The 19,027-nt window shown below is 36.7% G+C and overlaps 1 protein-coding gene across 5 annotated transcripts in view; it reads right to left on the bottom strand.

Moving 5' to 3' along the window:
* Positions 1-19,027, bottom strand: part of SHQ1 (SHQ1, H/ACA ribonucleoprotein assembly factor) — a 62,149-nt gene that overhangs the window by 13,233 nt on the left and 29,889 nt on the right. For all 5 annotated transcript variants that reach the window (XM_069811836.1, XM_069811837.1, XM_009912208.2 and 2 more), the window contains exons 10-11: positions 17,192-17,315; positions 9,356-9,476 (exon numbers count right to left, since the gene is read on the bottom strand). In XM_069811836.1, coding sequence (XP_069667937.1) covers positions 9,356-9,476; positions 17,192-17,315 — 245 coding nt within the window. The remainder of the gene's footprint in view (positions 1-9,355; positions 9,477-17,191; positions 17,316-19,027) is intronic.

Raw genomic sequence — 19,027 nt, 5'->3', positions numbered from 1 at the left:
CTTCTTTGCCTCCTCTACCCACAGCAAGGTGCATTCAGACACAGCCTGAAGGAATATGAGCTATAGAAAAGTGATGGAATAAATAGAAAAAAACAACAGAGGAAAGGAGAGGAAAAACATCAAAGGAAACTGCAGCTAGCAGCTGGGAGGAGATATTAAATCCCTTGTTTAAAAATCTATGTTTTACAGGGCTTGCTAAAACATATATAAAGGGGAATTTCTGCTATTACATCCACCTGTCTATCACCTTTTTCAGCCTTCAGGGCAAACAGTGTTTTGCTTTAAGCCTCATAAGTCAGTATATTACATTACTTGGGTATTGTTATTTACAAAGTGCTCTAGGTGCACCTACTGCTTTACAGACACTTGAAGTGACAGCTCAGGCCTTAAATAAGATGCAACATTTAATGAGACGCATGGCAGCTCAAGATGACAGTAAACAAAAAGAAACTGTATTAAAAACATGCATCAAAACAGTGAAAGAGGAGACATATAATGTGCTTGCAAATTATTAGTTACTATTTTTAAATCAAAGAACTGTGATCTAAGGATTAAAAGCACATGACTTGGGATGAAAATAAATAAATCTGGGTTCTCTACCAAATTCAGGCACCAACAGTCAATGTACTCTTTGATAAATTGGTAAACCCTTATCCAAGTTTTCAGGAAAATAATAGCATTTCCTCTTGTAAGACTAGAAAAGGCTGTTTTAGTAGCATAATAAATTGCACAGAATCTCAAATACTTTCTGCACTTGGACCCATAGCTAATGCTTGAACCACAAGGTATTTTTTTGAGTTATGCTATCTTGATGGAAACAAGACAGTACAGAATTACCCAACAACCTAGGGAGAATGAGCCAACTCATAATTACTCTTCACTAGAAAAGTGTGAAAACTTACTGCTGTCTGAATTTTTCCTGTTTCCTGTTCCACTAGATGGATTTTATTTTTAATCCTTTTTTGTTATACTACACAATGGCTAAAAACTGAAATCTCTGTCCCATCATACTTGCAGAAAAGTCCAAATCAACCTTCAGCTTTGTCACCAACAAACTACTGAGTTTATTCGGTCTCCCACCATAACATATGTTGTTCAGACATGTACATTCATGGAATCTTTCTTCCCCTAATTCTCTCCATTTTTCAACATCTTTTTGAACAGACACTAGAATTAGTCTGTTTTTTAGCACAGTCTCACAAATGATGCATTCTAAGGTCATGCCACTTCCTTCTCCTAAATGATACTACTCTGCTGCTTCAGCTGAAGATTGTACTCATGCTCTTACCTCCTCAGAGATAAATAGGTGCTCAGGTTTAAACTGTTCTCAAGCACAACCCAACCTATTTTTCTGGAGCTGCTACCCTCAAATGGCTTATATTCTCTAATCCATAACTACAATCTACAATCTTTTACTGTGAATATGCCATCTTATACTTGATAGTATTAAAATGCATGTTGTTCAAATAAGCACATACTGCCAATCTGGGTCAGTGTGTGCAATTCATTTCCTACCTTTAAATAAATAACATTAAATGTCACCAACAATTTTTATCTAAAAAGACACATACTGTATTTTCTTACAGATTTTTTTAAAGATACTGGACAGTACTTGGACAAAAACTCTGAAAACGATGGATGGTCTTAACTTTATAAAGCAACAAAAACCTACCTGTGTTCTCCCAGTTGTTTTGGGTTTTTTTTCTTCCCATTTTCCAGTATTTCCTAGAACACTGACACATTAGTAACACCTACTGTTGGTGGTATGTAAACTGAAATATGCATAAAATGAACCTCAAAGAGCCTGCAAAGAGACCATTGGAAGTGGCCGCTCCCATTATTGGTAAAAGCTCAAAAACCAGCTGGGACATCTGAAAGTTAACACACCACTACAGGCCACCAAACAAGTAAATGAAAAGCAAACCTAATGCAGCATGATTACTCAAAGCAGTAAGCAAATGTAGTGCTGCATGCTGAACTAGCTGCCAGCAGTAGTAATGCCAGCTTGTAAAGCCTCCTAAGAAGGAATTACAATAATTGGGGATTGTACTTATGAGCTACTATAGGAAGTCATCACAGGACAATAAGGGTGAAGCCTGTGTGACCAGATAAAACACAGCTTTCTTACTGTGTTCATGGAAAAGGTGTGATCACAAGCAGCACCAAGATTTTTTTGTTTATTCCTTGTACCTCTATGGCTCTTATTAAGCTGAAATAGCAAAGGAAAGAATAGCCTTCAAACTCCAAAATCCAACAAGCTGTTTTGTTTTGCAGGGGGTGGAGGGCAGGGAATTAAATGGCTTCAATGTATCCGAAATGACAATACTATTAAAGAAGTACAGTGAAAAACATAATCCTCTAACTACAAAATAGATCAAAATAAGGGATTTTCCGATGGTGGCAATGGGGTTGTTACACTATCTGATAAATAACATAACTGGCTATATCAGAACATACGCTAAAAGCATATGCTAATGGCAAGGCTGCTTTCAAAGCAGCAAGCAATGTGAAAGCAATTTGGCTTTTCTCTGCACCACCTACTTTGAATACTGGAGTTTTTATCAGACCTGAAATTACCGCAGCCTTCACTAAGCTAAGGTTAACATGGGCAGCAATGAAGGTAAAGTAAAACCTAAAGTACAGCCAAAGCAGAGTACAGTTGACCGTGAAACTGTAATGCACATAAAATACAATACTATGAGGTGTATTCTTCCTTTTAACTGTTTGAAGTGCTTTAAACATGCTGTACGAATCAGTTTAATCCCACAGAGCCAAGAAGCAGGATTTTCATCCAGAATATATCACTGCTTATGCCTTTGTTCTTCTGAATCATGGCTGCTGAATCCAACAGGTTAACAGCTGAAAATTAGCATATTCCTCTAACATTTGAGAATGCTTTAAAGCACTGATTAATTTTTCTTATCTGTTAATACATTCCCTCCTCCCCTTATTACAGATCGAAAATTGAATAAACTAACATGTTAGTAGTACACCATTTGAAAACCTTTTAGGATAGTTTTGTTCCTGAATCCTCCTGTCTGAACTTAATATTTTCATACTAGAGGTGCACAGTCAACAGGAGTTATTCTATTCACCCCTCATTCAGCAGTACAGTCCCGAGTTTCAGATGTTATAGTTGAGTCATTCCTAGGAACATGGCAATGCCACAAAGAGTGAATAGGACTTCATGAATATCAACCCTACAAGCAGCAAAAAAGCAAACACCAAAAGATTTTTAAAAGCCTGTTTTTCCTCTATTCAAGTATTTTGAGCTTTACAAAACCCTAAACCACTAAAGAAAACAAAAATGCCAAGAAGAAACAGCTGCAAAAATGGCACAATCAAAATAGTTTCTACATACTTCAAAACACTTTTCAAAGTTTTCCAGATCTTAACAAGTAATAACCGGGTCAGATTTCCTAAGTTTGCAGATAGATGACCAGTTTCACAAATGATTTTAACATACAATTGGAATAAATGTTAAAATTCCATTTACATTCATCTAAAGATCACAATATTTGACTACAGAAGCTTAAAGATGTTATATGTTACAAAACATTTTCCCAAATCTAGCAAAAGCTTAAGGTAATTCTTTCATGAAGGCTGTAATACATGACCTGTTCTCAGCTGCTTTTTGCCCTACATGCAAGCACAGCATAGGATATGGGTGAGCTGGTATGTGTAACAAGATACAAGGAACCTAAATAAGACGCTCTATAGAGGAGAGAACTTAATGTAAATTAATAACAGATCTATACAGCTATGCAAATACTCATATGAACCAAAGAGAAGCTTCTGAAGATTCAGTGTAGTACACTGTGTTCAAATGGGCACAACAGGAATCAAACTATCAGCACTACCTTGATTATCAAATGTATGCTTTGAAAAGCAATCTTACACATTCAAACCTGGTCTGTTTTGCAAATATAGAGATAATAACTTTAAAAATTTATTTTACAAGTCAGTTAAAGCCATGAAAAAGGTCAGAAAGAACATAAAGAAATCTTCCCTCTACCAAACTTTAACCAATGCAACGGACTGAAACTACGATGCTGAAGGTTGAGTTCCTTACTCCCTTGTGTACTCTACAATCCAATGTGACACAGGCAGTAAAAAGCCTAAGCCTCACAGATCTTATTTTTTTTCTAGAAGACCTGGGCTCCTTAATGCCTTTGCAACATCAGGCCTTAACACTTCAGGCCCACATCACACTATATTGATTAAAACAGTAATTCAGAAAACCTAGGGAAAAGTAAAGGGGGGCTGAACAATCACAGTCAATCTCATCACCTCAATGACATGCTGTGAATGTAATTAATCCTACATTTATTTAGAGAACTTCACACCCTGCACATAAAGCAGCAGCTCCCTGCTGGCTTCAGACTAGGTAATTATGTTGTAACAACGACTAGGTTTCGATTATAACAAAGAGATGAAAAGGAAAACAGACCTATGAAGCTAGCCTATCTTTCAGGGTATGTCTCACCTGCAAATCAGGAGAAGCAAATGTAACATGTTTAGGAATATCTGACTTAGCTTTAATTTAGTTAGTTCCAATAAAGATAGCAGCTTCTATAGAGACTGTATAAATGCCACCAGGAATCCTGGTTTTTTACTTTAAGGCAAATAGCCCATGCTTGAACTGGCATGTTACACCTACAGTCACCAAAATTAGCAAGATCACATTTGTCCTAGGTTGCAGAGCACATATACACAAAAGTGCGACTACAAAGCATAACATACATTAAAGTGGCCTATATACCAGTATAACAAATCAAGTTGCATATACAGTTCCACAGGACACACTGAGGCAATTTAACAGCTCATCTCTCTTAACATACAGATGTCCTTTACTGCGAGAGTTGAAGCTACTATAATACACAACAAAAATAATGATTTTATAATTTTTTGCAATAGAACAGATCATGAATGAAAGGTGAGATGTTAGGGTAAAAAGTAGAAAAATAGTGATAATGAAAAATATAATACAAATTACATGGGATCAAACACCTTATTCTGCATTCCTCATACCCATAAAACTCTGAGAAGTATACAACTATACAACTGTGCGTAAGTAGAGTATACTAACCCGTGGAAAACTGCCACGAACACTAACACCTTCACCTCCAACTCAGGAACACAGAAAATATACATTTACTGATACTGAAGTGGTACATGTTTAAAACTAAACACGTATTTAAATGTTAGGTAGATAATCGTTCTCTCATGCAGGGATGCAGAACAGTATGCACTTAACTGCTTGCCTGGACAAGGACTCATGAAGTTGTTCAGCCCTCCACCGAGCCACCCATGTTATGGCCAGCAGGCATCATGCGGCCAAGCTACCAGAAGGCACATATGTACAACAGCGGACAACAAAAAGTGATGTGAATAGAGACTGGCACAAAGGGGACTACAAAACACTAGAGAAAGACATCAGGCTACACGAAGGAACCTCAGCACAGCCAGAATCAGTGGGTAAATTAGTCTGACTTCTATGAAGGTCACAGACACTTAACTCCCCTCTGGCAGAAGGGAAAAAGCTCTCCTGCAACAAACCCACACCTAGATTCCCCTGGTCATGGCAGCCCATATTGCAGCTATCAGACAACCAGTGGTTTCCCCAAAGCTCCTTCTCCCCTCCCTCATCTCCTTCTGCTCAAAGTAAGCCATGAAAGATGGAGAAAAGCTCATACTTATAATACAAATTCAGTTATAACTTCACCTTGGAGAGGCTGCCATATGTATCATAGTGGTTTGTAAAAGCTCTGACCTAAAGAGAAAAAAGCATGCAAACCAGACAAATTAAATTTAATTTTATTATGGAAATGAAAGTAATAACAGAAGTGACAGCAGGGTGGATGATAAGCTCACTTAGCAGGGGGATCAAATGAAGTGATGACATGTCATTATGACCTCAGGGGTTAAAGATGCAATTTTCCATCTGGCTGCATCTGGCTTTTCAACATAAATGTTGACACCACCTGCCGAGATTTACTACAAGCTGCCTCCATAGGTCTTTGTCTAGCTTTTGTTACCCAGGTTAACATTTACTTTTCCCTCTTTTCTGCTAAGTTTTGCTGAGCAACACACTCCCCTTCTTCAAAACCTAATGAACAGTTAAAAGGATTTTACATGCCACTTTATACAATAGATTAAATTATTAATAATAACTTCACAAGCAGCTCAAAGAGAAATACTAGAAACACAGAAAGCAGGTAAAACTAGGTATAAGTTGCAAACAGGAAGATGAAATTTTAGCTACACTTGCTAGTATCTTGCATTGTCTAAGACTTCTAGGAATCTACTGGGAAAAAAAATAAAAATCCTTAGAATTAAAGAACTAGCTTGTACTCACCATACCCAATTGACTATTAGCCACCTGCACGTGTTTTATTCAGCAGCTTAATCATTTCCAATTCCAGATACATTGTGCTTAAAATAAATCATGTTTTGCCAGCCAGCAGCACATTCACTTACTCATCTAATTTAGCCACAGCCAAACTATGATCTCAAAACAAATCTGTAATCATCTATTGACACACTGTTGGCCACAAGGTTTTTGTTTCCACATTGAATATTTAAAAGCTAGTACCTACCAATGGCGTTCCTCTCCTGGAGGCTTAATCTGGAATGGGGCTGTATGCTTACTACCATTTGATATATCCATTACATTTTTGCCTATGCCAAACTTTTTTTCTAAACCTACAGCTCCCAGACTTTTCTCTGCCAGTACAGGTGAGCTAAAAGACTTGCTTCCAGCTGTTTTTAAAGTGCCCAGATCCTTCACTAAAAAGAACCTACAGTCTGTTTTAACTGTTTAAACAAAGAGGCCTCAGCCTCCACTAGGACCTGGTTACATACCAGGGAAAGAGGTGAAGAAAAGAATAACCCTCCACAGATTTTCAGCGCACCCTGGGACTACAGCTATGAAAAGACAGGAGAAAACGGAGACAAAGAAAGTTAATGAACTTGCATGGAGAAATAGCTAAGAAACAAAACAGAGAAAATATCCAGACTGATCAGACATGCAACTAACTTCACTGAAAGACCACCACAAAAATACCTATAAATACCTTCCCCTCCCAAAACTCTTTCACCACAAAGGCAATTACCAGAGGGACATCTTAACCTTCCTCCTCTGGAATGGAAGATGTACCACCCTCCTCTCCAGATGCCTTACTTTGGGGAGCTGGGAACCCTTGTCCTTAACAGACGAGTCACCACCCATTTCTATACCTGTTAATGTATTTTCTGAATGACAAGTGAACTTTGTTGTTCCCTTCAACAGAAGGGAAAAAACAAAGTGTTCCTGTTCACTTCCCACATGCTTAACTTCAAGCACATGCTTCGCTGCTAAACTGAACAGGAATGACTTAAGCGTATGCTTAAATGCTTTCCTGATTCAGACTCTAAAAATAGGAGCAGTTTCTGTAGTTCCTCTTTCTCCTGTTCTCCTAATGACAGACAACTATTGTGTCATGTCATTATGACAATAAGATAGCTTAATTGCCCTCTTTCCAGAAGCTGTCAGTTCTGCTTAACTGGTACATAATGTATGCGTCTGGGAGTAAATGTGTTAATATATCAGTCACTTATATGTACCATACATTTTTTGCTGCTGTATTTAAAGAAGGCCTTGGGTTTTATGACTGACTTGCTAGACATTATATTCATTGATACGGGCAGCAGTGGTATTACTGTCTTATGACTCATTTCTTCGTGAAAGATGCATGAAATAACTTTTCCCTCCTTCATTTACTGCACTTTTTCAACTCAACTTGAACCTGAACATGAATTTCCCCATACTCGTATTTAAGCTGTGGCTCAAACAGGCCTCCTCAAAAATGACAATGTAAAATGAACCAGCTGTTCCTGTAATGAATCAGGATTGATGAATCAAAATGTTCGGAAACACCTGTAGTTGTTTTAGAATATTTTGTGCATTGTACCTATAGGAATATAGTCAATGAAAGCATACAACAAATAAGGTTCAACAATATCTACAACATGTAATAAGCAGCTATGAACTGAAGGCCTTTAATTCTCTAAGAAGTATCTAAGAAGTACTGGTAAGATCACACCTAAATATACAGCCTATGCAAGCTGGCTCAATTCTCTTTCATATTCCCCTTTCTGAGCATGATTATTACCAGGTTCCCTCTATATCCCCTCACTGCTTCTTGTGTCTTGTGCACTTAAGAAGTTTTTTTTTCCTCCCACAGTCTCTTGTTAAATTGTAAACTGGAATGCAAAGACTTTTAATGAGTTTCACTGTTTTATGAGTCTATATGTCGCTGTATTAAAAAATATGACAATGGCAATTTTTGTGTTTATATTAGTAATGCCTTCCTTTTCAGAGAAATACAACTTGCAACTCATACATGTGCTTTTGTGGGCCTTCAAAGAAGGCTGTGAAGACATAAAAAGGGAGGGAGAAAAACCAAAAGCTGTGTGAAAAACAGAATAAACCTGACAACAACAATATAAAGCTTAGTAAGATTAGAACATGCAGCTTGCTTTGTTCATTTAATCCATTTCTCACTGTTTCCCCCACCAATACTTTTGTTTTCAAACCATTAAAGCATGCTGATACTTCTAACCAGTCTGGTTACAAAGTTCCCAAGGCTCTGGAAATAAGTAAAGCCACACTAACTCCATTGTAAGAACACAGGTGAGACAGAAGTGCTGAAGCGTAGGAACTTTGTCTGGAAGTGGCAGTCACTGTTTCCTCTCAAGTGAAGTGGAAGCCAAAGCATATCGTCAGGGAGAGTGAGCTGGCAAGCGACTACAGGGGCAAGAGTACACAGCGCACAGAAATTTGTGACACTTATTCTGGTGTTAATAATCAATTGGTACAACTGCTACAGTCCATAAGTCATCTGTTTCATACAGATGTAAATAGTTTGCATGCGCGTCTGACCAGAATTGGAAATTGTCAATTCTGTTGGAAGTTATAAATTCAATTCTGAACTAGGAGTTGTTTCCAACCTTTTTCCTAATGTTACGTAAGTGCTATATAAACATTTTTCTTTCTGAGAAAGATTGCAATAGAATGAAAATTCCCCAGAAGCTATTTTTTTCCTCCAAAACCATTAATATATGAATGAAAATTTACATTTTTATTTAAAATGCAATTCCTCTGTCCCTTCTCCAATGATGTCACTACATAAAAAAATGCACTGCATGTCTTTGCTTATGTAGTAAGAATAGCTGAATAGCCAAGGTTACTAAATGAAAAAGACTGATCACATTTCCATTTATAGGAGATGGCATTTCTTTTGATTTTACTGACACTTGTTCATAGATGAAGTATGCTAAAAACATTTCCCACATCAATAACTAAAGAACTTACTTGATTTTTTGAATCCAGATGCAATAGTCTGTAATGAAGAGATCATTAAGGATGTAGGCAGGGTCACTCTCCATAAAAATCTTGTGAATGTCCAGCAGACACTTCAAAACTGCAGCTTTTCCTGGAAACAGATTTTTATTTTTGTAATCACTAGAAACCATAATCGATAATCTTTACCATCTTCTCACCTTTGAGGTTTTAATAACCATGCTATCTACAACTATCTTGTAACGTGAAGTTGATTCACAGTCTCAGAACAGCAGTAATATGACTATGCCCTTTAGTATCCACATCTATGTGGATGTGGAGCCTCTGAATTCAGTAGCAATCTCTGCAAGACTGAAGCCTCAAGGCATAGTCATGCGTGTAATTCTCTACAGCTGAAGAAGCCCCCTCCCCCAGGTTTTCCACTTGTCTGAGCTGTGCCGGCCCAGACTTTAGCACAGTCATACAGTGCACCATACTGAAAAAAAAAAAAAAAAAGAAAAAAAAGAAAAAAGGGCAAGCTGAAAAGTAACTCGCAAATAACAAAAAGTTATGCCCCATCATTTATCTGAAGAAAGGGAAAACCTATTTTCCTGTATACCTGCACAAATACCTGTGTTGGAAAAGAGTAAGGTTGGGAACACACAGCCCACAGCAGGATTAAGCATGCAGGAACCACAGCAATTGTGTAAGCGATGCCATTGCCTAACATCTAACCATTGCCTTAAATTAAGCAGAAATTTTCCTACTTCTGCTAGTTACAGAATAATTTGGCAAATTGAGACCCCAGAAAGAAAACCTCACTTCAGGCTCAAGAAGGTGCCATTTGACATACAGTTGATAAATGCAGTTAAAGATTAAAACCTTGAATGTTTTCTCATTCCACAACCAGAAATCTTTTTGTAGTCAGTTTAATTTTCTTCATATGCAACCACTGTTTATGAAGAAAAGAACTGATTAATGTAACCTCCAATTAGCTGGAATCTCCTCCCTTGGTTTTCTGGTGAAAGTTGCTAAAGGGTTAAGTGCTGGAGCACTAAAAAAATAAAAATAATTATTTTCACTTTTTAATGGGGGGAAAAAAAAAAACTATTCAAATGAAAACAGCCACTACTGCAAATGGAATCTAATAACCCTCTCCCAAGAGGCTGGCTCCTCCTAGGCTATGAAACCTGAACATGGATGAAATTACATTTTACAGATTAAAAAAAAAAAAAAAAAAAAAAAAAAAAGGATCAGAACTCCCCCTGCTGTTCAAGCACAAAATTTATTTGTTTGTTTTTAAGTAATTCCATGCTGAAAAAATATAGACAGAGAATGAAAGCTAAAGGATGTGGAAGATGGCAATAAGGAGAAAGAATGTGGAAGGTAAAAAGCCATGGCAAACAGAATTGAAAAACCCCACTGGTTTGGAAGAGACGAGCTGAAGAAAAGTCAGGAAAGAAAATATAAAATCCCAAATATAAATGATGAACTTTTAGATTGTATCACCGTCAATGCTTATTAAGCCAAGCTTGTCAAACTTAACTATTTTAACTAAAAAGAAGTGTGCTCTTTTAAAAAGAAATGATATGTGGAATTAAAATTTTGCTAATTTTTTAAGGTTCTAGCTGTCAGGCTGCCAGCCAGCACCATTTACAATATCCAGTACTGTTACTCATCTGCCAAGTAACAATGTAAATTAGTGACTATAACACTAATTCTCAATAAAAAGTAGTCTTTCTTCATAAATTAAAGATTATAGTAGATTAATGGTCCTCTAATCAGAGGGATTGAAAATCTAGTCAGACTTAATAAAATAGGGAACCCTACATACAAGCAAACACATGGAGCACAGCAAACTACCAAACTTCTGCTTTCAGAATATGTATCTTATACATGCACCCTATATACAAGAAGTCCTTACACAAAACAGCATTTAACTCCTTACCACAGCAATAAAAAATAAGAGCTGAAAAGCAAACACTATTTAAGCCTTAATGTAGGATATTCCGTAACATACAGATGATTCTTGGCCTATTTCTGTGAAATTCCATACCGTAGGTTCTGCCTTTGGATATCTGCTTCAGTCTTCACTAGACATCTGGTCTTAACTTTCAGGCTGTGGTTATGTATTCAGTAGTATTACTACTTACACTGGCTTAAGTACTCTTTGTTGCACTCCTTTGCCACCTCCTTTTCCACAGCTCTTTGTGATGTGCCAGTGCAAGTATTTGTGAAACCATACAGTGAACTGGATCAGAGAACGGATAAAGCAAAAAGATGAACAGGCTAGGGGCTTTTTTGGCAGCTATGTTGGTCCAACTCACTAAAAGGTTGTCTGTCAAAGCAAACCTAAAATGTGCTAGTTTTAAAGGTCTTACTTCTTTTATAGCCCTAGGATTGTCATTTTTTTAAATTCACTGTATACTGGAGTTAAGAAAACCATGGAATAGAAGATGAAGACATGCCAATGATAACCGGTTTCATTTTCTTCACATAGCTTAAAGAGGCAAGCACATTTAAGTTCAAGGGTGAAGAAGAAAAACTGTCTATTTAGAAAAACAGCAATAAATGTTTAAGAGCAGGCACAAGAAACTTTGATAATCATCTCAGGAAATTATGAATGGTTTATTTTTAAGTCAGTTTTTGCATGTCTTCTGTGTAAAGTTAAGAGCTCTGCATTATACTGATCAATAAACACGCTGCTTTTTGTGTACAGATACTATTTCCTGATTATTCAAAACCAAAACCCGTTATATTTAAAAGTACAAATAAAAATATTCCAACTTATGTAACAGAATAAAACATATATTTGATCTTCTAACTATTAAAATTTAAAATGTAGAACTTAAAAGTGTATGACTTAAGACAGACTCTACTACCCTCGATTTCTTGATGTGAAGAGCTGCGTTAGAGATAAAGGAGGACAACAACCAACTTGAAATTGGGATATATTGCAAGATGGGATACCAAATCTAAGTATTAACCCATTGTTTTTCTGAGACAAAGGTGGTTTTCTTTTCCTGCCATTAGAAATCATTACACTGCTGTTGGGGAGAGGATGAGCTTTAACTTCAGAGAAAAAGCAGCAAAGAGGCTGAGCAGACAAGGCAAAAATCATAGAAGTTAGAGCATATGTCTGCAGATCACTGGATTCTTCTGGAGTTCATTGCTATGACAGCTGGCAGATGACAGCCCACAACTTGAATTCTACAGTTTCAGAAATCCAGTTCTCTTTCCACAGATTAGTTCAAAAAAGAATACAATTTGACCCTAGTTCTATATCTGCCATTTAATACAATAACCTACTGATTTCACAGCATCAGGAAATTCTACCAGCTTTCATACTGAGTATTTGGAAGCAAAGGAAATTAATAGTCCCATCATTCTATTTTACATTAAGTCATTTTTCCTGCAGACTTTTGTATGTTTTTTCCACATTTTCAAGAAGGAGGAGCATTTATCTAAAGATAAACTGAACTTTGCTGTCTCATTAAAAAGAGTGAAGAACAGCACTCTTAAAACCAAGAAAAGAACTCTTATGGCCTTTTAAATGAAAATGTCCTGGTAATAACTTACCCAGCTAGGCAACAGTACTATCTCTTTTTAATGGGTAATTATAGAATCCTTAATCTATTAGTGTTAACTTCCATACGGAAAGAAGCAAAGCATATTTTATGTTGCAGAAAAGAGCACAAATGAGTTTCCTCTTCATTATTAGCTCATAGATGGTAACTTCCAAATCAGTACTATGCAATGGTAACACAGTGTCAGTAAATACTGAGAGAACCAGCCCACACCACTTATTATAAATCTATTGAAAAGAAAAAGGGCTCCATATATTTACATAAAACCCACACCTGATAAACTTTTGTTAGTCAACTGTCAAATGCAGTATATACATTTTATCGGAAATAGCACTGTAGCTGGATGTACCACTGCATTTCATACACTTTTTTAATCCTATCCAAAGAACAGATAAATACAGTAGATATCCTAGATAACTATGCTGAATTTTGAACAGTTTTGCTGAGGTATTTTAAGTATTATAGATCACTAAAACAGTATATGAAAAAAATCTGCTGAGGACCTCAACATTAATCAGCTTAATGCATTTGCCTTACAATTAACACTTTGTTAGGAAGTCTTAATTCAAAATAAGAAGTGTTTCAACCACACGCAAGGATCCTTAATAGCTTAAAAATGCAGTATCCTGTACCTCGGAAGTGATCCACCATCATAGCACTAATATTTTTAAAGTCAAGTTACATAACTTTAGGCATAACAATTCAGTCCCATCAGAATTCTTTACTATTTTTAAATAAATTAGTTTACTGTGCTTATTATTACTATTATCGAAACATTGTATTATACTATGTCCCAGCTTCTGTTACCAGCATCCTGAAAGAAACCCCAAGTCGGGATGAGGCCAACCCAAACTGATTCTTAAGTTAAACACCAGTCCTCTTGCATCTACATGAAAAGGAACAGTTTTGTGGTACTACTTAATTGAATTCATTATCTGTTACTTGGCAGTCATTTTTACCTATGTTTATCATGCATGTATTGCAATACAGTGCCAAACTGGTGAGGCATCATTTCCAGTCAACAATGAGGGTAACAGAGTATTTAATGCTATAACTACTATGCTCTGCACATTGCATAATTTGCTAAGTATTTTGTAAAACCAGAAATTCCTCAAAAGCATGACTCAACTTCCACTGAAGTTTGAAGGAAGAAACATTTTGACTGAACAAATGTGCCTTGACAGTAAAAGCATTATCTACAAATCCATTTCTTTTAAGAATACATAGACACGCTTCCCCCCCCAACTTGTGATTATAGACAGGTAATACATCCATTTTGTACCTTCCCCAATTCTTTGGTAGTTGGCTACTTAAAAAAACTTAGCGCTTTTCACCCTATACACACACCATAACAGTAAGTACTAATTTGTTGCACAAACCCCAGAACTTTCAGAAGTTAACATTAATCACCATTACCTTTATCATTACACTGCTAATTTGCTAACATCCCTCTCCCAAGAGATTTATACCCACATGAAGGAAGTAAGGTATTTGTGTCTGCTTCCCAGGCAGCCCCTGGAGATTATCACAGCTCACACTCAAGGTAGTGTTCTCTTCTCCACTATTAACAACTCCAGTTGAAGTGGACACACATTCTTCTTTCTTGAGGCTTGCACGTGCCTTTTCAGCATCTCGAAGATCCACGGCCAGCTCTGCGGAGGCAGCCGGTCAGACCATCCTGCACCGTTTCCCAGGCAACCAGCGCAGCACAGAACGAAGCCAGACCTGCTGCATTTTTTAACTTCTGCTGCTGCTTCTAAACCATTCTAACCATCAACTGAAGAAAGCTGAATTTCTTTTAAAGCTTATGGCAGTAATTTTTATGCAAATCACTGAGGTCAGAAAAAGCAAGGCTAGCCTATCTCTTGCCCCAGTAGAGAATGAGTTCGCACACTCCCCCAGAGAAGACAGGGACTTGGCTGTTGGAGCAAGACCATCACAGGCGACACAAGGAGACAATGACGATGAGCACTACTGGGGCCACTGGGTTTTAAAAGCAGAGGGTAAGGAGGCAACAGCAGCTGCATATCCAACACAGGAGGATGGAGTAGGAAACCTGACACACAGTTATTGTAGATGCCACCTCCCTTACCAAACTACTGAAAATGTTTCGTTGGATCATCGAATGTCCACTCCCATACCATTTTCCATCATAACATCAAGAGAAAAGCAAACAGCTTACGTCTCACATACTATCCTCTTAAGAAAAAAGTCTAAAAGGCTGGCAGCGCTGTATGATTTCAGTTTTGTTAACGGAATTTTATTTTCACACTTATGAACAGCAGCATAAGCCAGTGCAGATAAGTAAAGAGGGACAGCGTGTATCTTCCCCCTAAAACTTCACTACCTCACTGTTATAATGTAAATGGTATTTTGAATCATCAATAGTTTTTGGCAGTAACAGAGATTAATATTGCCATTTGTTGTTTTTTTTTTTAAATCCTACAACTCAAAAGCACTGAAAATAAACCACCAAAGTGCTGTTTCTCAGTGATTCTTCTGTCCAGAAAAAAAAGAAATCATCTAACACCGAATGCTTTTTTTGAAAATACTAACTCACAATAAACAGAAAAGTTGCAAGTAACTTTAGCAACCCAAGATACAAACATGGTTGTGTATAACTGCACAACTGAAGCTGGAATAACCATAGGTTTGAAAGTTTGTACTATTACATGAAAGCTGTCTGGGATAAAGAGGGAATATATAAAAAGGATGTTGCTGCTGAAAGAATAATTTGCAGTCATCAAGATGACGACAGCTCCACTCCTGAATGTGAAACAAAACAAAGCTACAGATGTGTAGTCAGTTTTTTATTCTTCACTTTTAAATGTTGGGGGTTTTTTTAAATTTTATTTATTTATTTTTTCAACAGAATAGCTTTCATGGTATTCACTGCTTGTTTTTTATGAACAGCTCTACTTGGCTGTTATTTAGAACTGTCTTATTTTCCCAATAACAAGCAGAGAACTAAGATAACATACACAAGTCAGAGATTTTGGTGTCTTTTCTTAAGAGAGAAAAGTTACACAGGACATACTAAATGAACAATGATTCAAAACACGTTTTGATGCTGATACAAATTCAGGATTTCTGTTCTTCCCAGACTACCACTGAACTTAGCACAGAGTCATCTCAACCATTTTGCCTCAATCCCACAAAGAACTGTAACACTGAATATGAACCACAGAACTACCCCTTGCCCTCAAATATGTGATTCTGAATGACAATACTAAACTGGCACACACAATGGAACAGCTTAGGAATTAAGATAGCTAGATGTCAACTATAGTTATTTTGAACAGGAAAAAAAGAAAATAGTTAATGGACTGGCTCAGTTTAACAAACAAACAAAACAAAACCCCAGAATATCTAATACTAGAAAAACAAACTGGCAAGGAAAGCAGGAATTCAACATTAGGGTAAGCTTCCTTTCTGTCAAAATCCTAACATCACTGACAAGGGTTAATTAAAACAACAGTTCTTCCAAACAGTAAATCACACAGGGAAGCTGCCCAGATTTGTAACTGCAAAACCATGATGACCAGAACTTAATCAAACAGAACAGTTGGAACAACTGAAGATGATGATGCTTTAAAAACTTCCTTTAGACAGAGACAAATCATGGAAGTTACCAGAAATCCTTCCAATCTTTTTTAACAGGGCTTCAGTCAGGTAATTAAAGAACACAAAGAACAAGACTGCTGCTATACTTATAACAATTAAGTGACCCTGCTTTGAAATAAAAACTTAGACACCTTTAGAATAGGGTCTAAGAAAATTACAGTATCTAACCTACTGGAACAAAATCTTCATTAAAATGTCCTTTTCCAACAGAAAAAATCTCTTTACAGACAAATACAGTATAAAGAAAAATACTTTCAAGACCTTTTCCCTAAAGCTTTGCGAATCACGGTTGGACTATCCTGATTTACCAAGATACAGGATCTGATCAAAGATTTTTCTAAGGATGAGACATTCATAACATTTCTTCTGTGCAGATCTTCTGGCGTGAAAAAAACACAGCTGAATTTACACCACAGCTGCATGTATTACCCGCTGGCTAATAAATGAGCTGCTTCAGGGGCTTTTTCCTGGTAAGGACACTAATTTTGTTCTCTTCTCTCCCCAGCCCCATTTTCACAAAGCTGCAAGGTGTTCAGAAATGTCGATATCTATCAAGTTTGGGTGAAACTGGCCAAAGGATTCAAAAGTTATTAAAATAACCATACATACAAACAATGTGGCTATATCGGCATCACTTGCCAACCCCTGAAAAACTTACCTAGTTGCAGTATCATGACTGTATCACTGAATGCACGTGTCACTAATCCAAAATGTCTGTGTAAGGGATAGCATAGCACTCTTCTTCCAAAAGATACCAGGACGTCATGAATGCTAGCAAAACTCTGTATATCAGTGAAAAAATCTGAATTAGTCTGTGTGCTTTTCAATACAAAGAATTAGGTTTTCATTTGTTTTCCTTTAAGGAAAAAAGTCACAGCAGAATAGAAAAAAAGCACACTTTTATATATCATGTATCTAAAAATCTGTATTTTAATAGATGTGGAAATCAAGACATTAAATAGAAACAAGGCACTGCACAATTAGTTTGCATGGCAGGATTACAGAAGTCCTATACCTTTTGGTGGTTTTGAATTTAAAAAAAAAGAATGTAGAGAACATTAGAATAAAACATCTAACTCAAGACTTTTCCTTCTTTAGATTAAAGCAATAAATTACATCTGTCCCACATTATTATATCTATTAAGGGGAAGCTATAAAAAGCCTTTTAAGAATAAAGAAAAATTAAAACCACATGATATTAACAAAATACATGTGTACATGTAAGATCTTTAAAAATGATACATGACTCTGCCTTTCATGAAAATTATAGATATTCAAGACAGGGATAAATATATCTGCCTAGGGAAGGCAGTTCATTGTCCTCCTTTACGAGTGAGGAAGACCTCTAATTTACTCAGGCCAGAGGCATTAATGAGTTATTAAAGACTTTCCTAAGACAGTGATTTCCTTTCCAGCTTTCACTTTTCAAGACAAAATATTCCATTTATGAATTCAAATAAAAATACCTATTTCATCTTGAACTCTCAATTTATTAAAATTAATAAAAAAGCTTTGCTGACAGCCAGCACTTTTTTGCATTATATGACTACCTCAACTCATTTTTCATTTTAATGGATCGCTGGTAAGCATTTAAATAATTTATGTTTTGTTATTTAATATTTAGAGTCTAAGGTGTGCACATGTCATGCACAGCAAAATGGCAGTCAGTTCAAACAAACCATAGCTGAGGCAATTTTGTTTACAGATTGATGAAAACACCCGCCTCTACATGGTTTGTATAACAGATATAGTTATTAACAGCTTGGTGCCAGGAGACTGAATTTTCTGGGTGTGAAATATACTGTTGGCACAGGCTGCGCCAAGAACTGCTATATTATAGGATAAGCACATGCAGAAAACCCCTTCCCTGTGTTAGGATATGGATCTGAAAAAAATTGGAGAGTTAAGGCAATCACTGCATTTTAACTGCACTCCTTTGTGACTTGCTGCTGCAGAACATTCAATTGGAAACAAATTAAAAATAACAGATCTAGAAAACCAGTTGTCACTGAACAGGTTTATATATCACATTTGCCACTACTAGAAACGTTTGAAGGACTGAACCCCAGAATCCTGTCAAATTTTATTTTTGATCCTGCAAACTGCGACTTGGCTCAGTAATTTCAGGAATGAGGACGGGACAGTTCTTTCTAGCTTGCTGCCATCATAAGAAATTATGGATTACAGGCCAGGTAAAGTCCCTTCCACTTCCAGCTCTGTAACAACTTAATTACACAGGCTTGCATGCCTTCAGTAAACAATCTGAAAGTGCAGAGAATAGAATTTGGTTTGTTTCCTGTAGTCTATGTTGGTTTCAAAGGGCTAGCAGCAACTAAACAAACAGGGATGTGGCAATAACACTGAAAAGAAGGGACAGGTAAAGCCACATATGTCCACTAACTAACTCTGCAAGAAACCCAAAACAAAAGTATTCAGCACATGTCTGAAAGATCACACAATCATTAAAGCCTTAATGAGACAACAGTTCTACAAC

The sequence above is a fragment of the Haliaeetus albicilla genome, chromosome 24 (genome assembly GCF_947461875.1).
Source record: "Haliaeetus albicilla chromosome 24, bHalAlb1.1, whole genome shotgun sequence".
Classification (NCBI taxonomy): domain Eukaryota; kingdom Metazoa; phylum Chordata; class Aves; order Accipitriformes; family Accipitridae; genus Haliaeetus; species Haliaeetus albicilla.
The sequence above is the reverse complement of the archived record's forward strand: the minus strand, read 5'-3'. Positions and strand labels throughout refer to the sequence as shown.